This window comes from Chelonia mydas, chromosome 18 (genome assembly GCF_015237465.2).
Source record: "Chelonia mydas isolate rCheMyd1 chromosome 18, rCheMyd1.pri.v2, whole genome shotgun sequence".
Classification (NCBI taxonomy): domain Eukaryota; kingdom Metazoa; phylum Chordata; order Testudines; family Cheloniidae; genus Chelonia; species Chelonia mydas.
In genome coordinates, this window is record NC_051258.2 from 19,654,647 (window position 1) to 19,680,409 (window position 25,763).

The following is a 25,763-nucleotide window of genomic DNA, read 5'->3' on the forward strand; positions in this document are numbered from 1 at the left end:
TACAGCGGTGCACAGACAATCCAGGAAGTCTTTGGAAAATGTAGGGGACAATTTCCTGGTGCAAGTGCTGGAGGAACCAACTAGGGGCAGAGCTCTTCTTGACCTGCTGCTCACAAACCGGGAAGAATTAGTAGGGGAAGCAAAAGTGAATGGGAACCTGGGAGGCAGTGACCATGAGATGGTCAAGTTCAGGATCCTGACACAAGGAGGAAAGGAAAGCAGCAGAATACGGACCCTGGACTTCAGAAAAGCAGACTTTGACTCCCTCAGGGAGCTGATGGGCAAGATCCCCTGGGAGAATAACATGAGGGGGAAAGGAGTCCAGGAGAGCTGGCTGTATTTTAAAGAATCCTTATTGAGGTTACAGGGACAAACCATCCCGATGTGTCGAAAGAATAGTAAATATGGCAGGCGACCGGCTTGACTTAACAGTGAAATCCTTGCTGATCTTAAATACAAAAAAGAAGCTTACAAGAAGTGGAAGATTGGATAAATGAACAGGGATGAGTATAAAAATATTGCTCGGGCATGCAGGAGTGAAATCAGGAAGGCCAAATCACACCTGGAGTTGCAGCTAGCAAGAGATGTTAAGAGTAACAAGAAGGGTTTCTTCAGGTATGTTGGCAACAAGAAGAAAGTCAAGGAAAGTGTGGGCCCCTTACTGAATGAGGGAGGCAACCTAGTGACAGAGAATATGGAAAAAGCTAATGTACTCAATGCTTTTTTTGCCTCTGTCTTCACGAACAAGGTCAGCTCCCAGACTACTGCACTGGGCAGCACAGCATGGGGAGGAGGTGACCAGCCTTCCGTGGACAAAGAAGTGGTTCGGGACTATTTAGAAAAGCTGGACGTGCACAAGTCCATGGGGCCGGATGCGTTGCATCCGAGAGTGCTAAAGGAGTTGGTGGATGTAATTGCAGAGCCACTGGCCATTATCTTAGAAAACTCATGGCGATCGGGGGAGGTCCCGGACGACTGGAAAAAGGCTAATGTAGTGCCCCCATCTTTAAAAAAGGGAAGAAGGAGGATCCTGGGAACTACAGGCCAGTCAGCCTCACCTCAGTCCCTGGAAAAATCATGGAGCAGGTCTTCAAAAAATCAATTCTGAAGCACTTAGAAGAGAGGAAAGTGATCAGGAACAGTCAGCATGGATTCACCAAGGGAAGGTCATGCCTGACTAATCTAATCGCCTTCTATGATGAGATTACTCGTTCTGTGGATGAAGGGAAAGCAGTGGATGTATTATTTCTTGACTTTAGCAGAGCTTTTGACACGGTCTCCCACAGTATTCTTGTCAGCAAGCTAAAGAAGTATGGGCTGGATGAATACACTATAAGGTGGGTAGAAAGTTGGCTAGATTGTCGGGCTCAATGGGTAGTGATCAATGGCTCCATGTCTAGTTGGCAGCCGGCATCAAGTGGAGTGCCCCAAGGGTCGGTCCTGGGGCCAGTTTTGTTCAATCATAAATGATCTGGAGGATGGTGTGGATTGCACCCTCAGCAAGTTTGCAGATGACACTAAACTGGGAGGAGAAGCAGATGTGCTGGAGGGTAGGGATAGGATACAGAGGGACCTAGACAAATTGGAGGATTGGGCCAAAAGAAATCTGATGAGGTTCAACAAGGACAAGTGCAGAGTCCAGCACTTAGGACGGAAGAATCCAATGCACCGCTACAGACTAGGGACCGAATGGCTCGGCAGCTCTGCAGAAAAGGACCTAGGGGTTATAGTGGATGAGAAGCTGGATATGAGTCAACAGTGTGCCCTTGTTGCCAAGAAGGCCAATGGCATTTTGGGATGTATAAGTAGGGGCATTGCCAGCAGATCGAGGGACGTGATCGTTCCCCTCTATTCGACACTGGTGAGGCCTCATCTGGAGTACTGTGTCCAGTTTGGGGCCCCACACTACAAGAAGGATGTGGAAAAATTGGAAAGAGTCCAGCGGAGGGCAACAAAAATGATTAGGGGACTGGAACACATGACTTATGAGGAGAGGCTGAGGGAACTGGGGATGTTTAGTCTACAGAAGAGAAGAATGAGGGGGGATTTGATAGCTGCTTTCAACTACCTGAAAAGGGGTTCCAAAGAGGATGGATCTAGAGTGTTCTCAGTGGTAGCAGATGACAGAACAAGGAGTAATGGTCTCAAGTTGCAGTGGGGGAGATTTAGGTTGGATATTAGGAAAAACTTTTTCACTAGGAGGGTGGTGAAACACTGGAATGCGTTACCTAGGGAGGTGGTGGAATCTCCTTCCTTAGAAGTTTTTAAGGTCAGGCTTGACAAAGCCCTGGCTGGGATGATTTAATTGGGGATCGGTCCTGCTTTGAGCAGGGGGCTGGACTAGATGACCTCCTGAGGTCCCTTCCAACCCTGATATTCTGTGATTCTAACGCAAGTCTTCTGACCACTCCTCTCTCAGTCCCATGCCTTAACCAAAAGATCATCCATGTTCCAGCCAACAGAACTTAATTCTAAGCCTACATGTATGAATGATCCAGCCCTGAGCGCTCCATCCACTAGAATACTATAGCCAGAGGGCTGCCCTTCTTCAACCACTGTAGAGTGTCACTATAGGAAATAATCATTGTATTGCTGAAGCATCTTTAAACCAGGCACTCAGAAATTCTGAGGAAATACTGAGGGCTGTATTATTATCCATTCCTCCCACAGATACAAGTATACATTAAAGGCTAGATGTCAAATATTAAGTGTAGGCAGCATTGCCATGTTGTAAGGGGAAACTGGAAGACAAGCTTTGACCACATGCAGTTGGTGTTGTGATTGGCACTGGACTGAGGTTCCTAGAAACAAAGTAATCTATCCACCGGAATCACCTGCCTTGCTTTATCTGCCAATAGCTAAATAATACACTTAAAAAACCCAAAGCCTTCCAGTCAATGGATTACGTTCATCCTTTTAGCCCAATATATCTATATGTCAGAGTTGTAGGTTACTTTTGACTTGATAAACAATGGCTTATATTCCACTCAGGAACAGGAGCACTCTGGGTATGAACTGACATGGTTTACACCAGTTCTTCAAGAGACATCAACTATGCTGGAAAAAGCACTTTTATGCCGATGTTAGCATGTCCACACTACAGCTTGTAGTGGCATAGTTATGTCACTACACACCCAAAAAACAAAAACAAAAACCACACCCCTTACCACTACGTCTAGGCCGGTGTAAATTTTAAGTGTAGACTAGGCCTAGTTAATTCCACAGAGACTCCTTTTAAGGCAGTTGGAGAGACTGAGATTACGCAGAGAACTCTCACCAGTTTAACTAGAGATACAATGTCGAACAGGTTCATTTAAACCAGTGCAATGTTATGAGCAGAAACTCATACACTGGTTTAACCCTGGCAGACATTGCTTTAGCTTGTCCCTGAAATGTAGCATACAATTTAGCATCAGTTTAGTTAAAGTAGTTTAACATCACACCTTCAGTTAAACCAGTGCAACTGTGTGTGTAGACCACTAGAAAGAATGAAAATTCAATCTTGTGGAAATGAGACACAAGACAAGACTTCACAAGTGACAAGGAAAGGCATTTACAGATGTCAATCCAATCCTTTTGACTTTAGGACACAGGGATTAGAAATAAAGCAGAATGGCAGGTTGACTTTGCAAATGGATCTTCCAGCATTTTTAATTAGCGCTGGTCTGCTTGTTTTCTCTGGCAGCCAATAGAACCAATTAAGGATTTTGGCTTTGGGAAAGCATTAGGAGTAATGAAAAGGCATCACAAATTGGAGACACCAATCTGAGAAGCATCTATTTGCTGAGAGCAAATCACTAAAGCAATATTTGCCATTGATGTTTATTTTTTTTAAAAATTGCGCCTTTCAGGAATCAAGAGCTGTACCTAGGGCAACAATATTTTTCAAAGCTGGGGCTGGCTGGAAACAGAATTTAAAAGGAGAGTTTGGGAACTGGGAAAAGTTGCATGAAAATGCTCTGGCAAAATAAATACAAAGTCTCCAATCTACTTTGTCTATATATCATTTTCTTCATCTGTAGCTAACACAAAATGCTTCACTTGTGTCATCTGTTTGCAGAATAGGAAACCTACATCAATATGTGACAAAGCCTGATGATTGTTGGGTTATGCGAGCACAAACTATCCCTGTTCATTCACTTAACAGACACAAAATTAGCCAATTGCCAGATAAGGAGAGAAAAAGCAACTCAGCAAGATGTAGTTAGCACCCATTAAGTGGATGATATTTTATCACCACTAAAATATTACAGGAACATGAAACCTATGCTCACTGTTCCACTCCCACCCCACCCCACCCCACCCCACCTTTCCCAGCAATCTTCCTAACTAGAGCTAGGTGAAATTTTGCTACATTAACTTTTCTCAGCAAAATATGCAGATACGGGTTGACTGAAACATTTCACCAGTTTGTGTTGAATTCAGTGAATTACTTCAGTCAAAAAACTTTAAAAATTCCAAAGAAGTCTAAACATTTCTTTTGACATTTTCAAAACAAAACATTTTGACTTTGCAGTTTGAAACAACTTTTTGTTTTGAAATTACTTTTAGTTTTATTTTTTTACTAAATTTTAAAAGAAGAAAAAAAGGCTTGAAATCAAAATGCACCCTTTCATTTTTGGTACAATGAAAATGTCATTCCACCCAAAGCAATTTTCAATTAACCAAAAATTAAAAAAAAAACAAAACACATTTGTTTTTGGTCAACCTGAAATAATTTTGCTTTCAATTTTTTGGAATTGCCAACACACTAAAACTCAGTGATTCATACAGTTCCACTCCTACCATACTCAGTGCTCTGGAGGAAGCAAAGTAGTATCTAGTTTCACCCCTTCTTTTGTTCTCCAGCCTCACCACCATAGCTTTTAGGATAGTAAATCAGTTAGTTCACCTGCCCCTAATAAAACAGGAAGATTCAAAACTCGCCAGCCCCTTTCTGCATTGGGAGATAAACAAAAGAAGCGGGCACTTGACTGGGGTTAGTAAACTGTTTCCTTTATAAACACAGTGAGTACCGGTGTGATCTCACAGTAAGATCCTCTAAGATCCTCTCTGTGTGCTCTGCCCTCCATTCAGAGCCTGAACCCAAATCAGCTGACTCAGAATAGGACACCCACAGTTCCCGTCTTTTTTTCTTTAAACAGGGATTACCCTCACTACAGATGAGCTCCATTTATCACATGACAATCCCAGAGCAGGTGCCATTCTAACTGCATGTAGCAAATGGAGTTAAACTTTTCATGCGGGCAGCTCTGCAGAAATCTATATGAACCAAAAAGCAGAAGGAGAGAGATTAATAGATCCTACTTCTAAAGATGAGTGATCCAAATTGTACCATTTTCAGGAGTGGCAGTTGTCCAAACGGGCTCTGAGACCCCCGAAATATGGAAATGGGGAGCATCATACAGCTCCCCAGAAGAGGGGGGAAAGGCAAAGTATCTTTAAGATATTCTAGGGCATCTTGGAGCAAGGGAAAGGAGAGGAAAATTCTGATGTGAAGCAGGTGGAATCCAGGAATGCTGGGGGAAGGTGCAAGAGAATATGATTCCAAACAGGTGATGCTCAGACTCTGGGATCTGAATATTATCCAAATATTAGGACTGCCAAATCCAAGGAATGGCCTAAAATTACCAATCTCTAAAATTCAGATAATTAGAACAAGCCAGGACCAAAGCTTGGGATGTAGGGTATGTATGTCTATTATACTGGCCCAGTTACAGCGCTGGCAGTTGCAGAGTGCGCTGAAGGGAAACTGCTGTTGTGTGGGCACGCTGTCAGCTGCCTGCGCAATAGCGTGCTCACACTTGCGGCAGTATTCGGAGCGGTGCAGCTGTACCACAGAACATCTCTTCCTCTTCTGCTGCTATGAGTTGTGGGAAGGCAGAGGGGGTCGCAAGGCATTCTGGGTCATGTCCCAGTGCCCCGGGACACATTGCTTCACATCCCAGCGATCCCTGTGCTCCCGTCTGCATTTGGCACCATCTTTCAACGGTTTGTGTACTGTACGCTCTGCCTCTTCGGTCTGCAGGAACGGATCCTGCACTGTTGATCAGTATGCTGCTCGCTCTGATTAACACGTCACGAGTGGCAGTGGAGTTATTCCTTAAACTACACAGGCAAAAGGAGCGTGACGTTGATCTCGCCACGCTTCGTAGCTTTGACATGAGATTGCTAGTGGCTTTCACGGAGGTGCTGACCACAGCAAAGTGGTCAACATCCCATACTGGTCAATCATCCCAGACCTGCAAAACTATGCAGTCCCACCAGTCTGTGCTTGTCTCCCGGGCCCTGAATCGGTGATCCACAGCATGAGCCTGCCCCATTGCCACCAGGATGTCCAAACTGCCAGGGCCCGTACTTTGAGAGAAGTCTGTGTCCATGTCCTCATCACTCTCGTCACCGCGCTGCTGTCGCCTCCTCGCCCGCTTTTGCAGGTTCTGGTTCTGCACATACTGCAGGATAATGCACGAGGTGTTTACAATGCTCATAACTGCCGCAGTGATTTGAACGGGCTCCAGGCTTGCCGTGGTACGGTGTCTGCAGGAGAGCAGGGTTGCAGCGGAAGCAGTGGCTGATGATGGATGCCACGAGAATAGATATTTATAGAGAACAACGAGAGGACCTGCGAGGTGGATTCATGAGAGCAGGAGAGCAGAGTGGCAGCAGAAGCGGGAGCCCATGACAGCCAACATGGAGAAATTTGCTATCAAGACAAGAGCAGGAGAGCATAGTTGCAGCGGAAGCAGTGGTTCAATGACGACGGTGAGCAGTCCCACTGCACCGTCTGCTGAAAGCAGTATGGCATCCGCACGGAAAAAAGGCGTGAAACAATTGTCTGCCGTTGCTTTCATGGAGGGAGGGGCGACTGACGACATGTACCCAAAACCACCCGCGACAATGTTTTTGCCCCATCAGGCATTGGGAGCTTAACGCAGAATTCCAATGGCCGGCCAAGACTGCAGGAACTGTGGGACAACTACCCACAGTGCAACGCTCCGAAAGTCGACGCTAGCCAATGTACTGTGGATGCACTCCACCGACTTAATGCGCTTAGTGGGGACACACACAATCAACTGTATAAAATCGCTTCCTAAAAAATCGACTTCTATAAATTTGACCTAATTTCGTAGTGTAGACATACCCTTAGAGTGGAACACTTGAGCACCATTTGAGACAGAAGAGCCAGTTGATAAAGTAAAATCAAGGGCGAAACTTTACTTAAAATGTGAATCAAGCTTTAACTCTTTTTAATAGTTGATAAAATTGAAGTAACTTTAAAACAGACGATCAACCTGGCTTCATACAGTGCCTGCCTGTCTGGGGTTTATCTTACTTCATGCTCGTAGTGCTTTTTCCCTTCACGCAATAAACCTACGTAACCTAAACAAGAACGTCTGTGTGCCTTTCTTTGTGCTTCCTAATTTTGGCTCCGAAATGGAAATATGCTGTGAAAAGCAGTTTATCTTCTTTTCTGCCCCCGTCACTGAAAAGTTCATGAGAGTCGGTTCTCAGGAGATTTCCGCCCAAAATAGTTTCTTTTGGGTCCTTATCCCACTTGAACCGCAGAATCCTTTGATGTTAACATAACACTATGGGCCTGATTCGATGAGGTACTGAGGATCCTTAACTTCCCAACAAAACTGAGGGAGCTCAGTATCTGTCAGGAAACACCTGTCACCTTGCACTATTGAGACCTATGTTGTTACCATTTATTGGCAAACTCCTCCAGGGTCTTGGAATTTCACAGGTTCACCCTCTCGTCCTTTTCTTAGAATTCATTCATGATCCAAATTCAGCATTGGTTACCTTACATCTTCCGCTACTTTAACATAAGAACAGGGAAACAATAGAAGTCATAAACAATGCAGCATTTCCTGTTTAGGTCTGAGCTTTCAAAAGTCCTGCCACTTCCTTCTAACCCTTGAAGTGAGCAGACATTCATGTCTGGATGGATTCCCTGTAAGGAGCAGGATGATTGTGCCTTTGGAAAGTTTATGAACCATAGGACTAACAAACAGTGCACAGCTATCTTGGCAGAATGCGACGTTAGGAGGTTGCTCCTGCCATGCGCTTTGAGACACGCTTCACTTGGGAATTAAAATAATTTGAGGAAGTAAACAAAAAACAAACAATCCACTCAATTCAACTGGGTTCTGCAGTTTTAAAAAGGAAATTAAAAATTAATGTTTTATAGACTGAGATTAAGAGCCATGAAGAATGATTTACCCACCATACTCCACATTCTCCTCTCCACTTTTCTTTAATTAGCTTATTCCATAGTAACAGGTTCTCTCGCTCTCTAATTTCAGTGAAGGATAGCTTTGGGGATGCTGCCCTTTGCCTTTTGCACATTTTGGGCCACTTCCTCTGCTGGTATAACTCAGCCTCCCTCTGTGGACATCAATGAAGCTATACACCAGCCAACGAGATGACGCACAGTATTTTGCATTTTGGAGAGTTATTTAAAATTTAAGGAGTACTTGTGGCACCTTAGAGACACAAGTACTCCTTTTCTTTTTGCGAATACAGACTAACACGGCTGCTACTCTGAAACCTTAAAATTTATCATCATAATTACAGACGAGTGAATTCTCTGAATCGCCATACAAAGCACAATCTGAAGCAAACCATTTGTAAGGTTCAACAGAAAAGCTTGGGTAACATTTTTCCCTTTAATTTTTTGCTTTCTGTGGTTGCCTCTTTGCTTTCTGGTTCTGTCCAGAAACAAATCCTGAACCGCCACCAGAAAGACTCAACCTGACAGAGAGCTGGACAGGAGATCTTGTCAAACTGGCCTGTTTCTGCAAGATTTCCTACCTAATTTTGCACTCCTTAGCAGCTCAGAGACTTGAGAGAAGCATTTTTATAAAGGGTGCTTTGTCCAAACTGGCCCTTTGGAGGTTGACCCAGCACTAGCTTTTAATGAGTGACCATAATTTCTATTCCTACTCACTAATGGCCGCTCATTATTTGGGTGGGAAGTGCCCCTTTCCAGCAGATGCTTCTGCTTGCCTGCAAATTTGTTACAATCATGGGAAAACTAGAACTAAACTGGTCTAACTGGGATGGTAACAAGTGATTTATGGTTCGATTGTTTCGTTCTGTTCTTCCTCCTTTATAAAGGTCCTTGTTTCTTCCCTGACCAGCCCCACGGAAGTGTCTGAATAAGGCACACGGTGTTGAGTGTGCCACTAACACAAGCTACTATTGTCCTTCCCTTTCTATCTCATGCTGTTCCTGCAAAAGCTTTACAGAGAAGGAAAATAAAGGCTAATCTCCAGCACTACAAAGTTTGACCTTTTAAAGCCTAAAGCACTGACTTCAGGCCCTTTCTTCAAGGGGGGTACATTAGTGGAATTTACAGATGTATTTTCTTTCTCTCCAAAATAAACCAATCATTTCCCCCTTTTTGGGGGTACCAGAAAATATGCCGTTTATTTTTAAAGCTGCAATCAATTATAATTTAGGGATTTGTTAAACGTTTACAAATGTGGCAATACTTGATATTTCCCAGGTTCTATAGGGGAAGGCTCCCTGTATTTATTTTATCATTTTGTGTGAGGGAAGATATGAAAAAATTTGCAAATGACTCTTTAAGGAATGTTTACTTCCAAAGGAAACTAATCTCTCTTTCACACACACATACCCAAGCAGTCTGTCGTGAGTACATCACCTGTGAATTAGCTCTCTTCTGATCCCTCCTTGTGTAGAGAATGAGAGATAAACAGAAATGTTAACAAGTGGATTGGGATGGTAGATGTTGAAGAAAAACTGCATGCACAGATTATTCCCTGGGGCTATATTATAAAAAAATTAACTGTTGGGTATTTTGGAAATATATGTTCGCTTCAAAAACAAAAACAGTAATGTAGATTGTAAATGATTTGTGCACCAAACCCTTTTCCTTCTTACACTAAAATTTGGATTTAACATTTAATCTTGACCCTGCCCTGGAATGTTAAGTGATCCACAGGTTAAAACTGGACTGCTAAGTTTCCTGCTTGCAGATACAGGAAGGGAGACGCTGTGATAATCAAGTTCGGTACCAGCTTTGTCAGCAGAATTTGGAGTGGCTATAAATTTTTTTCCACATCTGCCCCAATGCAACATGAAATAAAAAACATGGTGCAAGAAACTTCACACTGTCCTGTACTCTATCCAGGCTATGAAACATATGACAGCCCTCTGCAGGATTATGTTCAAAACAGCACATAAGAGCAGATGTTAAATTACCAGCATCATGTTGCTAACGGCCCATGGAATGAAGTGTCTCTCGATGATAGGAGGACTTTAAGAAAAAGAAAGAAAAAAAAATTACAACAGGATAGACCACCCTGCGTGCTTTCATCTGTCACTACTGCCTGATGATTTCTTTGAAAATGTGTTAGATAGAAGGACGATGAACCTGGGGGTGATGTCATGCACCACTCTATAACATTTGCCTTCCTGTGGCTTTGCAGTGAAAGTGCACTGGTGACACATAAGAACTGGCGTGGGAAACAAATCCTCTCCCCTGCACAGAAAAACAAGGTGCAAAGTATGGGACACTCTAGCTGTAGCTCACGAAAGCTCATGCTCAAATAAACTGGTTAGTCTCTAAGGTGCCACAAGTACTCCTTTTCTAGAACAGTGATTTCATGCCTCAGTGTGGGTCAAAATCTGCCACCCTTACTCTCGCTGAATACTACTCCTCTTCAGGGCGGTAGTCCAATTTAAGCTCATAGGTGGCAGAATGTGTTCTTGTGCGATCAGTGCAGCATAGTGCTAATGGTTAATGCCCTGCTCTGCCATGCAGGAGACCAGAGGTCAATGTGTGATCTCCGTCACTATAGATCAGTGCACTGTACACGTCTCTTGTAGAGAAGACACACACAACAGAAATCCGGTACCTCACAAAATCCATATGCTCTGGAGTGTTACTTCACCCACAAAACTTAGCCTCGCTTTTGTTTTGAATGGTTCCTAGCCATGCCATTAGGTGAGGTTAGAAAGCATGGCTAGGCTGTTGGACTCTGGATCTCAGCTTCCTTTTGCCTGGCTAGTCAACTGAAGCCAAGTTTGGCTTCAACAACAGTTCAAGCTTTTGCACTGAACTATGTGCAGAGTCATACTGTATGTTTAAATATACTTCATGACATTTCCAGTTGGCATGCAGCTCGTTATTAAAACAAACTTTCAGCTATGATGATTGACAAAACAGATGAAAAGATGTCATGTTCGGACTAGAAATTCTGGCATCTTTGGGCAAAACTTGATATCTTTGCCCTTTCAACTTACACTACCAGTGCTTATCTTCAAGCGAGAGATGTAATCTCAAAGTTTCATTCAGGGCATGCAATGTATGGAGCAGAGAGGCTTGGCATAGGCTCTCCGTCAGCCCTAGGTCATGTGAATGCAGAGTCAGGGCTAAAAGGGTCTGGGTAACCGAAACTCTTCAACAGCTTCAAGAAGATCAATGGGGGGGGGGGGGGGGGCGCGACTGGCTGTCTAAGATGAATGGGTAATGGGAGACAGAACCTTTATTCTGTAGTGAATGTGAGTCTCTGCCATTTTAAAGGACTAAGTGAAATTAGCTAGTGGACGCGGTGTACCGCCTAACAGAGGAGTGTCTGCATCACGAGGTACCAGTGTAATCGGTACTCTCCTGGCACAGCCTCAACAGGATCCTTACAGATTTCCCGAGGCACAGACTGAGTTTTTATCGTGCGGTAATACAGTCAGAATAGGGCGGAACAGCACGAGGGAGGTTTGCACCACTGCTGGCTGTGCTAAACCTAGGCTGCAGAGCAATGAAGAACCCAGGGGTGAAATTCTGCCTGCACTGAAGTCACTGGGAGTTTTGCTCTTGACTTCAGTGGGGCCAGAATTTCACCCCTGCTCAGCAGGCTGTTGATATGGAACCTTTCACGCCGTTGTTTTTAAAAGGCTTGATTCACACAGGTTTCCTAGTTGGTTCAACTTCTGTAGGTGCATTTCCACAGACAGTATCCCCACTTTGTATTGTGCCAATGCCTTTGATTCTTCTGTACAGTACTGTTAAAAATCAGCTCATCAGAAAAGTCACAAAGAAGTTGGAGTGGTTCTGTTCTTTTCCACCAGGGCATAGGCAGCCGGCATCTTGCTGCTTTGTTTTCTCCGCCGAAGGGGTAGGCTGTGCAGTCAGCTTCCAGCATTCCCATGCACGTAATGAAACACAGGAGGAAGTAGTTGTACTGGGCGCAGTATTCCAGCAGCAGCACCACCCTAAGCTTGCTGCGGACTCCGCCGGCACTCCATCAGCAAACAGAACACGGGGCTCCGGGCTCAAGAGACCATGTGTTTCCAAATGAAGCCTCCAATTCGGAAAATAGTTCAGGCCGGAATGCCCTTCAGCAAAATAGCAGCGGCAAAGGGTCGCTGCTGGCACACCTGGGCCTTTGCAGAAATTCCTATTTCAATTACTGGGGAAATTGGCTCCCTCCATACCCGGGTATTTTACACCAGGCAAATTGGGTGGCCACCAGATAAAGGATCACACGCCAACTCAGTGTGCACTGGCTGTTCCACAGTCCAGTCAAGCCCAAAGAAAGGCTCAGATTCTCTGGTGGAAAAACACTCCCACTCCTCCTGACTGTGCAGGATGGATACAGAGCCAACTGAAAACACAATCTAACGTTGACAACAAACTCTTTTACAGCAGCAAAGAGTTTCTTGATTAACCTGCAATTGCATTTCTGAATGAGGGAACCAGGGTTTTTTTCCTTTAACAGGATTATCTGAATGAGACTTAAAGCCTTTTAAGCACTTCTTAATTGATACCTGTAACAATAATTAAAGTTCCTTACAATAGATGTGGCATGAAAAATCAGCTCTAACATGCTGACTCAGCAGCTGAAACCTCGCTGGCCACCATACCAGGTAATTAGGTGCTTTCTGGCGCATGGGAACTTGTCACCTTCCCCTCTTCGAAGTGCAGCATTAAGATGCTCATTTATTCTGCTGCCGCAGAACTAGTACAAGAATTTAGGAATGTAGCAAACTGCCCCGTTTCCCCAGTCCTCTTCTATGCATTCTGGCCACAAAGGCTGAAGTGTAAGCTTTATGCTGTGCGGAAACTGCTGTTTCCTCTCAACCCCAGATCTTCCCCCATGTCCAGCCCTTCTTAAATGGCTGATCAGCTCTTCTTACTGGGATAAGACCAATGCTTTACCATGGCTAATCAACAATCTGGGGTAGAGAGACCAAACTCTTCCCCCCGCCCAATAGTTCTAAACCAGGAAGGAAATAATACTTACTTGAATTTTCCACCTTCCTTAAATTCACCAAAGAAAGAAAAATATAGCAGAACTCCTTCACTTAGAGTACGTCCACACTGGAACCCCAGGGCGTGACTGCAGCTCGTGCAGACATACCCAAACTAGCTTTAGAGAATGAACAGCAGCAAAGTCATTGTAGCACAGACTTCAGTGCAGGCTGTACAAGCCCGCCTAGAACTCTGGGTAGTTACTCAAGCAGCTAACCTGCACTAACGCCCGTGCTACCATGACTTCACTGCTGGATTAAAGCTAGCTCGTGTATTTCTGTACAAGCTGCAATCGGAGATATGCCCTGAGTCCCAACTTTCTACTACAGTACTCTCAGACAGTGATCTATGCCAAATACTTCAGAGGAAGGTGCACAAAACCCAATGGTGGGCAATTATCATATAACCTGCCCATAGAGGAAACTTCTTCCTATCAAATAATGATTGGCTTCTACACTGACACACAAAAGTTTCTATTCCTATCTCATTCATATAAATGTCCAATCCCATTTTGACTACTACTAAGATCTTGGCCACAGTGATATCTAATGGCCATGAATTGCACAATTAATTATGCATTGTGAAAAAAATATACTTATTATTGGTTTTTAATTTGTTGTTAAAGATTTGTAATGCACTATGATTAATTGTTATATCATGGCACATTTTCCAGACTGCCAACCAAATAAATGTGTTGATTGATTGAACGTTATGGATAGACATTCCCAAGATCCCCAAGGAATAATACAATGTACGTTGTTCTTACACGTTTGTTTTGTATAAATTAGGTATAGAGTAGTGCTCGGAGTTTTTGGCCTGCTCTCCAGCGGCAGCTTGCTACCAAATAGCATATCAGCCCAACAAGAAGATTCTGAATTGCATAACACAAGAAGTTCAATAACCTTCACAAAAGAGTGCGTGTGTATTGTGTTAGGTGCTAATTACACAAAGTTTAACAGTTCAAAACCAGTAAGACCTGACAGAAGACATAACAGCTCTAGCTAGTCCTTTCGGATGCAGACTCTGTCAATGTTTAAACAACATCTACATGTGAAAACATGTCTTGAAACCCTTGCTAGAAACAGCTCAACCATTGCTGTCCCCTTCCAATGGCGACGGTCTACTGCTGGGCTCACTCTGGATTTGTCCAATGGCTAAAGGTTCAGTTCACAGGAAATGACCCCAGGGTTTGCTTTGTTCAACCCAACTTTAATCAGCTTCCTCCTCTGATTCCAACAAACCACTTCTGCTGGTGGTGGCCAGGAATAAAGGCCATTGTATATTATGGAGAGATAGGGCTGTATTCACAGCAAGTCATGACAAGCACTTCCTTCCCAAACATCCCATTCTTAAAACATAACAAACAGGAGCCAGAATACGTGTAGAGCAAATTAATGGAGATATGCAATAAAACTGCAGCTTGCAAAGATAAAGGATGCTGGGGTCAGGAAGCAAACATCAGGGAAAACAACCTTCGTCTCCTGCTCCTTCGGCTTTAAATTAAGAATACGTAGGAGGAAGGTTTAAGGTAAGGGGCTGGAAAGGCTACTCACCATACTGACAGCGGGATCCCTGGAAACCAGAAGGGCAGCGACAGAGCTGAGAAGATCCTTCCATGCAGTTTCCTCCATTGAAACAAACTCCATAATTGCAGACAGCTGAAGGGGAGGGAAGAAGGAACAACATGAGATCATAATTGTACATACATTAAAATAACTTCAATGTCCGTTCATCATGAAGGCTCCCAAAGCCCATTAAAAACGCAAATAGATATACAAGCAATACACAACCAGCCCCAAAATGCATCCCCCCCTTTGTGTTAAATCAGAGCAGCAGTTTAATAGCACACAGAAAGAGTCCCCAGAAATTCAGGACAGCAGATAAAGAATATCTGACCTCGTGACCATGTTTGTCTTCAAAGCATTTACCCAAACTGAAACGTGGGGGGGGGGGGGGGAGGAAGGGGGCTGGTACTGAGGTTTTAAACTCCAGTCTTACAAAGCACCAGGGGGTCTTTAATGACTCCGTTTTATGCCGCATCTGAAAGGTGATTTATCCAGCACCAGTGATTTCCTTATGCCCGATCTGGGGCATTAATTCCTAACTGAATCAGAAGAAACAATGCCACTTACTGAATCATCAACATCACTTTCTACAGTGCCTACAGATGGGTGTTCCTTGGAGGTACCCCATCTAAATACTGACACAGAATACCCCTACTTAGCTTGTAGAATACAAGGGGATACAGAGGAAAGAATATGTGCTGTAGTTTTTTACAAGTGGGTTAAGTTAAAAGTGAGATCTTTAGGATGAAGAAGGTGGCACTGCCCTGATTCTTCCTCTGCTAGGCAAGCTCCACTTTAGCAAAGGATTTCTAGAAAGCAGCAATAATTCCAGGGATGGAGGGAGGCTGGAATCTTATAAATGAGAAAAATCTCAAATGTCGGTTTTTTCTTTCAATGAATCAGTGTTTAACCTATCCACGATCCCCAATCACAGAACACAAATGAACATTTTAGAAGTATACATTCTTTTAACAATATTTCCCTGATTTATCTATCTGCCAAAAATGAGAGTCCAGGGTTCTGTTCTGTGTTGCTCCTGCAACAATGACTGACATCACTAATGCCAAAAGCAGAAGCCAGGAACTACATTCCTGGCATTCCTTACCCTGTGCTAAGGTGCTAGTGACTTCAACAACTGTGGTGGGGAAAACAGAAAACCTTATACTTGTCACTTTGCAATTTAAAAGCCTTTCAGTTCCCTTCAAATGATGGCTGCCCACAAAGAGAGAAACAAGCCCTTAGTATCATCTCTCAAGTGCATTTGATTCATATCAGCATTTGTGATTTCTCCAGTGTAGAAAGCATGAGGCTTGGAATCAGAAAAGTACTACTTCTGGCTCTGTCATTGGACAAGTTACTTCACCTCTCAGAACTTTAGTTTCTCTATCTGCAAAATGAAGACAATACTACTGACCCATCTCATACAGGTTTCGGGAGGCATCGCTCATTAGGTCATTTGTAAAATGCTTTGAGATTCCTAGTATCTTTCATCTAAGTAAGTGCAAAGTATTACTATTTAGATAAAGTTTGTAAGGGACAAATTCTGAGCGGGGCTGGGCATCCACAACATGCAGATCCTAAGCACCTCTCCAGATCTGGCTATACATGAACTAAGTGTATTCTGTGGAACAAGCCACGGAAAGAAACATATCCTATGGCACAATCACATAACCAACATTTTGTTACTAAAAGGACCATTAAAATCAGCTTGATCTGAAACATCTTTTGCTCAAAGTTGTAGCTCATCCAACGTAATTACAGTAAAATAGTGAGAATCCAAAAGGGCATTTTTATGAAGGCCCGGGGTTTATAAAAGCCAGTTGTTTCCCTGGACGAGGTCCATCTGCTCTGTAACAGAAACCATTGCATTGAACACAGAGTCGATGACAGCAAGTAGCTCTCTCTATCTTTTGTAAACTTCCTGAATTCTGTGCATAACAGCAGGGTGGCAGATTTCAGACATCTAAATAGCCTTAGGGCATTCTACAGTGGAGCTTAAGGTCAAATGAACGAGACACGTACAGCCCTCCAAAAGCACTGCTATTCTGCAACTCCTCCCAAGCAGAGGCGGCGGCACGACCCTTACTCAGTGCAGGCTGAATCCTCACTACTAAAAACTCAGCATCCTGGCCAATACCCCAGTTCAGGCATAAATACACTCTGCCCCCGAAATGCCTCATGCAGTTTCAGGTGGATATGATTTTCTTCTTCACTTCCTCTTCTAAACACCTCCATAGCGTTGCTGTGTGCAAACAGCTGCCTTCCAGCCTAGAGGTAGCTGTATTTCAGCAGCGAGTGAAGTGATCGCCATTTATTTCTGACCTACTTCACTGGAATGGTATGTGGCTTAATAAGTGCTTTGAGACGGTCAAATGAAAGGAACAATAGCAATGCAGAGTTGTTGTTTTCCAGATAGCACCTTGGTGTGCGCGGCGCTAACAGAAATAAAACTAGATTCCTTCTCCTAGGATCTTACACTTTAAAGTAGACGAGACATTGGATTTATGATGTTCATATTCATTTCTACACTATGCAAATTATGTGCATTAGCAAGTTGTTTACATGGCACTTGCCATTGTGAGTTTTGGGCCAGGCTTTAGGGCCACCACAGAGTGGTAACCTGAGAGCCCTGAGGCTGCCGCTACAGTGTGTGAAGCAGATGCTACCACAGCTCTGCCAACAGAGCAGTCTTGGGTTAACAGTTTCAAAAACCCCCACATGACTTAGGACCCTACGTCCTGTTATCAAAAATGACTGAGACACTTAGGATTTTCACTTTTCACTTTTCAATAAGATTTAGGTTTCCAAGTGCCTTATTCACTTCTGAAAATGGGATTTAGGTGCTTTTGAAAATTTTACCCTTGCAACTGTGCGCACGCCTGGACTTCTCTCCCAACCAGACAGTACGATACTGTGGGAAGAACCACCGCCTTTGCTAAGGCAAAAGTTAGAGTTGCTCTTTCTTCTCTTTCAAGCTAGAGAACCTGGGGACCACAATGGATGCAGCATGTTGGTTCTTATCCATGTGCCATTGGAAAAACACTTTCCCACATGAAAACATCCACCAGTGGTAACTACAACATATTGCACTTCTTGGCTTGCAAAGAATATTCCAGCCCCAATATCTTCCAGCTGCTTCAGAAATTTTATAATACAGGATCCATCTACACTTAAAATGCTACGCAGCAGCTGCGCTGCAATGGTGCGTCAGTGACTCTCCTGTCACTGTAGTGAACCCACCTCCCCAAGAGGTGGTAGCACAGTCTTGGGTTTGCCCTCTCCCCCCTCCGGTGCCCCGACTTTTCCTAGCTCCTCCCCAGCCGGCACTGCAGTGTTCGCTGGAGGGCAGAACGGGACTCCTAATCACAGCATTGTCAGAGCCTCCCCGCTCCCCAACAGCTGACAGAAAGCAACAGCAGTGGCCTGGGACAAGCTTAGCATGGAGCGAACCAGACCCGGATCCCTGCCCTGGGACAGCCATCAGTGAGACACCCCCCAGCCCACCATCCCACTCCCTGGGATAGGGCTGGCCCGCTAACCCCAATGCACAGCTGCAGCCTCAACAGGGAGACAGAAGCGAGGACGCTGCACAACTTTGCCCCTGCTGCCCCAGAATTTTTCTAACACGATATCCTTGGTGCCATTCCTTGTGCAGTCAGTCTTCCTCGATGGACGTGCTGATACTTCTCCAAATACCCCCACATTCCTGCTCCCTCTGTGCCTTCAATAGCAAATTCTTCGCTTTACGGTTCAATTATGAGCTCATTTTATACATCTCTAAAATGTACCCTCTGATTGCTGGTCCAGTTCCAAATTTCAGAGCAAAGTGACCTCCTGGCTCCATCACACGGCTCTGCTGCCACGTGCACAGCTCAGCAGAGAGGCAGCCTGTGTTCCTGTTTGAAACGTGTACCGTCAAATCTTCAGGGAGATAGTTTCATTGATTAAACAGGTGATGAACTGGAACCCAGGGGAAAACTAAACAATAAGTAACCTCACAGGTACTCCGGAAACTACTCTACAACGGATACTTAAACAGATGATGCTCTGAGATTTGGGACTTATAATAGGTAAAATGTTAATCTCTAGTCTAGAATTTTCAAGGTCTGAAATTCTGTATTATATGTAAATTTTTTTTACATAAACTAAAAAAAGGTGAGATTTGAAAGTCAGCCCTCGTTTTAATAATGCCTCACTGCCACTAAAAAGCTGTAGGTAACACAAAGTCTTGGAATCTACTTGAGCTGGATGAACTCTTCATAACAATTTGTTCAACAACTTTAGCAATGTTCTCTCTCCATGAATTATCTGCAGACAGCCAGATTTGTGTAATGGTTTGAAGTTTTCCAACAAAGAAGTATGATTCCTTACAGATTACTTACACCAAGACTATTGCTTTGAGTATTCATTATTCTAGCAAATGTATATATGCAGCATACATATATGTATACTACCACCAATAGGTATCCATACTACAAAACTGTTTGTGTAGCCATCCTGAAAGCTTTTCATAATTTGGGGAGTCGTTCAATTAGAGAGCAGAAACAATACCATATTAGGTGACCAATCACACAGCACAAATAGCGAATACTTTAAGCAGTAGTCACAGCAAATGGTTCATGAGCAATCCACACGCAGAAATACATTCACTTAATCCTTTTTGCTGGAAATCTTAAACAAACATTTATATAAATCTGGCCATTTGCTGATAATTCATGAACAGAAAACATTACTGAATTTGGTGAACAGCTTGTTATGAGTAGCAATTTTATATTTTACTGCAACGATGCTACAGCTTTCGGGTAACAGAGTCTGGTAAAAAGGAGTACCCATTTAAATAATGAAGATAAGGATGGTTTTCATGATGATTTGACTAACTCCACAGTACTGATAAGGAATAATTATATACAAGTACATTAGCTCTTTAATGCACCTTAAAATGCAGTGCAATATGTTTCATTTATTATTTTTTGATTAGTTCTTTGTACAATTCTCCATCAACCCTTTTCTAAAGCAGAGCTAAATTTGTATCCACAGCTGCTTTTCCTGGCAATTCTTTGCTGCTTTCCCTCCAAAAAAATGCCATTCGAATTGTTAGGTGTGATCTACCTTTTGAGAATCCATCATAATGAAATGCTAGCATTCCAGGTGCTCCGTTAGCCTGTGTCTGATCAGCGTATCCAGTATGGTTCCCAAGCAGACTCCCAGCACTTCCTCTACACACTTCTGACAATGTATTGAGTGGTTACAATGAGTCTGGAAAGGAGGGAGTATATCTCCCCTGTTTCCTGTCTGGCACTGGGGCTTTTTCTGGTTAGTCTTCACATGGTCTCATTTTCTGATTCCCATCTTCCAATAAAATCTTAATTTCCTTTTGCATTTCTTCTTATTATTATTGGGAACGTATGTCCACTTCTGGAAGCTGTCCCCCATATTTCTGGTTGAATGAATCCATATGCGATCATTATTTTTGTTCGCCTGTTTTAACATAAACAACAGCTATTTCCTCTACCAGTGAATTACCTCGGTTATTTACTCTCAGAACTAGTCCTGTCCTTGAGGGAACGTTTCTAGGGGTAACTGAATATATTCATCTCCATGGACCACTCATTCTCTGGGGCTCTTTCTGTTGAAAGTGCCAACAAACAAAAGGTGGGGGATCACCTAATTGTTAACTGCAATGTGAACACCTATAGACTGGCAACTGGACTGACTTCACCAGTTCATACAGATCAGACATTAGATGGCAAAAACTTTAGGTCACTACCAACTAGGGAATCATCTGAACCAGAAGCCGAGAGCTGAAAAGCTGCATTTCCCTTTCCCAGCCCCTGCAGCCAGTTAGTTTCTGGGTGAAAAGTGTTGCTGAAAAATAACTGGTTAACAAATCAAGAAAATTGTACTCCCCCAAACCATCAAACTGTCCCCGAGTGGGATGCGTGAAAGACCAATTACATCAGAGCAGATGGACTCCTGCATATTGCAGCAGGAAGACTGCTATATAATAACTATTAAACCTTCTCTTTCAAGGCTCAGGATATTCTGTCACTGAGAACCAGAGATTAAATATGCAATTAATTGTCATTTCTCCAACTTCTTCTTTTGGATTCCAAAGGAACCCTGTTCTCAACTTGATGCTTTCCACTGACAAACCCAGTGTGTTTAACTCTCATTGCAAATTCTTTGCTCAAAATAATGCATAAACAGCAGAGCTACTGTTACTGTTTATTGAGCAAATACTGAGTGTTTAGAGAAATGCAGATACTCGTAGCTGCTTTGCTGGCTGGGTGATAGAAAACATGGCATCAGTGATATCACCTACTTGCTTATGGGTTAATATGACTGGACAGAGTCAAAATTAAAAGAGGATTTGATACTGTCTCTATTAGTCCTCTGGGGATGAACTAAACTGCTGAGGTTATTCCCCACAGTTAGGCAAAATAGCCAGAACTATGACTTGTACAGGGCAATATAACACTAAGGGTCTTAACTATTTCATAAGTAGTCATGGTCAAGAATTTGGAGGGTTTTTTAAAAAACAATAATCTGTAGAAACTACTGGATAGTCACAGCTTCACCATTCTAGCAGATGAGAAAATGAAACTGAGCATAAACAAAAAGTAAAACTGAGCAGTCAAGTTTCTTTGTTCTAGCCAAGTGAAGTGCAAAAATGTACACAGACAGTGAGCATTCAATCAAGTTTTTGAAATGCCCTCTTTTTCATAATCTAAATTATTGTTAACACCATAGTTAGGGGAAACATTTTTAAATATGGAAGATGCTTTCCCCATTAAATGTAGGATTCCTAGGATTTACCTATGCACAAAATAATTAGTTAATACCTCCCACTAGGATAAAGTTAATGTGGACAGAATTGTGTAAAAATAAGAAAACACAGACAGAATCTCTCTCTCTCTTTTAAGTCCAAACAAAGATTTGGACTATAAAATCGTGTACCTGGGGTCTTAAAATGTTGTCAATCACTGTAGCAGTTGACTGCCTCCTCCCAAGAGATCACCACCAGAATCATAGAATATCAGGGTTGGAAGGGACCTCAGGAGGTCATCTAGTCCAACCCCCTGCTCAAAGCAGGACCGATCGCCAACTAAATCATCCCAGCCAGAGCTTTGTCAAGCCTGACCTTAAAAACTTCTAAGGAAGGAGATTCCACCCACCTCCCTAGGTAACGCATTCCAGTGTTTCACCACCCTCATAGTGAAAAAGTTTTTCCTAATATCCAACCTAAACCTCCCCCACTGCAACTTGAGACCATTACTCCTTGTCCTGTCATCTTCTACCACTGAGAATAGTCTAGAACCATCCTCTTTGGAACCACCTTTCAGGTAGTTGAAAGCAGCTATCAAATCCCCCCTCATTCTTCTCTTCTGCAGACTAAACAATCCCAGTTCCCTCAGCCTCTCCTCATAAGTCATGTGTTCCAGACCCCTAATCATTTTTATTGCCCTTCGCTGGACTCTTTCCAATTTTTCCACATCCTTCTTGTAGTGTGGGGCCCAAAACTGGACACAGTACTCCAGATGAGGCCTCACCAGTGTTGAATAGAGGGGAACGATCACGTCCCTCGATCTGCTGGCAATGCCCCTACATATACATCCCAAAATGCCATTGGCCTTCTTGGCAACAAGGGCACACTGTTGACTCATATCCAGCTTCTCGACCACTATAACCCCTAGGTCCTTTTCCGCAGAACTGCTGCCGAGGCATTAGGTCCCTAGTCTGTAGCGGTGCATTGGATTCTTCCGTCCTAAGTGCAGGACCCTGCACTTATCCTTGTTGAACCTCATCAGATTTCTTTTGGCCCAATCCTCCAATTTGTCTAGGTCCCTCTGTATCCTATCCCTACCCTCCAGCACATCTGCTTCTCCTCCCAGTTTAGTGTCATCTGCAAACTTGCTGAGGGTGCAATCCATGCCATCCTCCAGATCATTAACGAAGATATTGAACAAAACTGGCCCCAGGACCGACCCTTGGGGCACTCCACTTTATACCAGCTGCCAACTAGACATGGAGCCATTGATCACTACCCGTTGAGCCTGACAATCTAGCCAACTTTCTACCCACCTTATAGTGTATTCATCCAGCCCATACTTCTTTAGCTTGCTGACAAGAATACTGTGGGAGACCGTGTCGAAAGCTCTGCTAAAGTCAAGAAACAATACATCCACTGCTTTCCCTTCATCCACAGAACGAGTAATCTCATCATAGAAGGCGATTAGATTAGTCAGGCATGACCTTCCCTTGGTGAATCCATGCTGACTGTTCCTGATCACTTTCCTCTCTTCTAAGTGCTTCAGAATTGATTTTTTGAAGACCAGCTCCATGATTTTTCCGGGGACTGAGGTGAGGCTGACTGGCCTGTAGTTCCCAGGATCCTCCTTCTTCCTTTTTTTAAAGATGGGGGCACTACATTAGCCTTTTTCCAGTTATCCGGGACTTCCCCCGTTCGCCACGAGTTTTCAAAGATAATGGCCAATGGCTCTGCAATCACAGCTGCCAATTCCTTTAGCACTCTCGGATGCAACGCATCCAGCCCCATGGACTTGTGCACGTCCAGCTCTTCTAAATAGTCCCTAACCACCTCTTTCTCCACAGAGGGCTGGCCACCTACTCCCCATGCAGTGTTGCCCAGCGCAGCAGTCTGGGAGCTGACCTTGTTCGTGAAGACAGAGGCAAAGAAAGCATTGAATACATTAGCTTTTTCCACATCCTCTGTCACTAGGTTGCCTCCCTCATTCAGTAAGGGGCCCACACTTTCCTTGGCTTTCTTCTTGTTGCCAACATACCTGAAGAAACCCTTCTTGTTACTCTGAACATCTCTTGTTAGCTGCAGCTCCAGGTGTGATTTGGCCCTCCTGATTTCATTCCTACATGCCCGAGCAATATTTTTATACTCTTCCCTGGTCATCTGTCCAATCTTCCACTTCTTGTAAGCTTTTTTTTTTTATGTTTAAGATCCGCAAGGATTTCACCGTTAAGCCAAGCTGGTCTCCTGCCATATTTACTATTCTTTCGACACATCGGGATGGTTTGTCCCTGTAACCTCAATAGGGATTCCTTGAAATACAGCCAGCTCTCCTGGACTCCTTTCCCCCTCATGTTATTCTCTCAGGGGATCCTACCCATCAGTTCCCAACAGGTCATCACAACAGGTCAATGTCTAGTTTCCCCGAGCAGGACATAACAATGCTTTTGGGAAGGGGGTTTCCCTTCCGGCTCTCCTATCTTACTACTACTTCGGTCTCCTTCTCTCTGTCGCCCCATAACCACTTCTTGCATGACTAAACAAATTCTGTTACAGAGTCCAAAAATAAGCTTTATAACGGAAGTAGATACTAATACATTTCACAAGGGCAATCACAAGCCAGATAATTAACAACACAGGGCAGGTAGGGGGGGAAGTGTACACGTATCTGTACACTGTACTGTATATCTATATGAGCGAGAGGGTTTGCAGCTTTGTGCATCTGAAACAGACCTCTACATAGTTCCTGATCCAACAGTTCTCACTCAGTCTTTAACCCCAGTAGGACTTTTGCTTGAGTAAGGAGTGCATCCTGGACAAGACTAGGGCAAAAGCAAGAGAGTGTGTGAAATGATGTATTACAGCTTATGCATTCCAGAGAGGAATGTACTGCAACTGCCAATTCTGTCATGATCATCCATTTTAGGGACCCTCCTGTCCCATTGATCCAATTTATGAGTCCAGAGACCATAATTATTCAAGTAGCTGAAATTACAACAGACAGGGGTGATGATCCAAAAATTATTGGCTCAGAAACATTAATTTACTAGAACTAGCAGAGAAAGCAAGTGACCCTGACAAACATTAACGGTTCAATGAAAGCCAAATGCAGCTTAGATTGGGGTTTGGTTCAGATTGTACTGGACTCCTTTGACTAACATGGGCTGCCAGCCTGCATAATCACTGAGTGAAGCTGGACTGCCAGCAAAAAGTGTCACCTCGCAAACATATCGTGAATCCTTATCAGACCGAAACCTGTTCCCAGGGAAGCAAACAGGAATCTTGCCACTGACTTCAGTGGAAGCAGGGCTGGGCTGAGAGAGAGACAGAGACAGAGTAGCCTTGTCTATATTTCTCTTTAAGAAAGTTACCTGCTGCTGTCATCACATCATCCATGGCTGTAGCTGAACCAGTGCTCAATATACTTTAACTACAACTGTAGCTAAGGACAAAGCATACTAAGCACCTTTCCAGACGCTATCCTTAAAGCTTGCTCAGAGCAGGCATATATCGGGTTCTGTCTGTGCTAGAAAGTTAGAATTCTCCTTCATCTTTTGGATTGAAAATATAATTGTTCCTCTTTGTCATTCACCTTCTTACCCCAATTCCTGACAATATCACAGTTTGTCTGCAGTGTAGCTGAGGCCATTTTGGTGCCAGGATATTAGAGAGACAAGGTGGGAGAGGTGATATCTTTTATTGGACCAACTTCAGTTAGGGAAAGAAATGTGTTTTTGAGCTACACAGAGCTCTTCTTCAGACCTACTCTGAGGAAGAGCTCTGGGTGGGTCACAAGCTGGTCTCTTTCACCAACAGAGGTTGGTCCAATAAAAGATATCACTTCCCCCACCAACTTCTGTTGGTGAAAGAGACCAGCTTGTGACCTACCCAGAGCTCTTCCTCAGGGTAGGTCTGAAGAAGAGCTCTGTGTAGTTCAAAAACACTTTTCTTTCCCTAACTGAAGTTGGTCCAATAAAAGATATCACTTCCCCCACCTTGTCTCTCTAATATCATAGTCTGACATTCTAACTCAGTGATGATTTATATACCCAGTTTGATTTTATTCTATTTAATATCTTGATTGTTCCTCAAATCCATCAATGAGTCCTGGTGACACAGGAGTGGTACTGAGGAAAGCGACATCTGATACTGA

General features: G+C 43.6%; 1 protein-coding gene across 5 annotated transcripts in view; it reads right to left on the bottom strand.

The window, feature by feature from the left end:
- The window catches only part of MEGF6 (multiple EGF like domains 6), a 255,996-nt gene that overhangs the window by 183,362 nt on the left and 46,871 nt on the right, over window positions 1–25,763 (bottom strand). For all 5 annotated transcript variants that reach the window (XM_037881096.2, XM_037881095.2, XM_037881094.2 and 2 more), the window contains one exon: window positions 14,836–14,940. In XM_037881096.2, coding sequence (XP_037737024.1) covers window positions 14,836–14,940 — 105 coding nt within the window. The remainder of the gene's footprint in view (window positions 1–14,835; window positions 14,941–25,763) is intronic.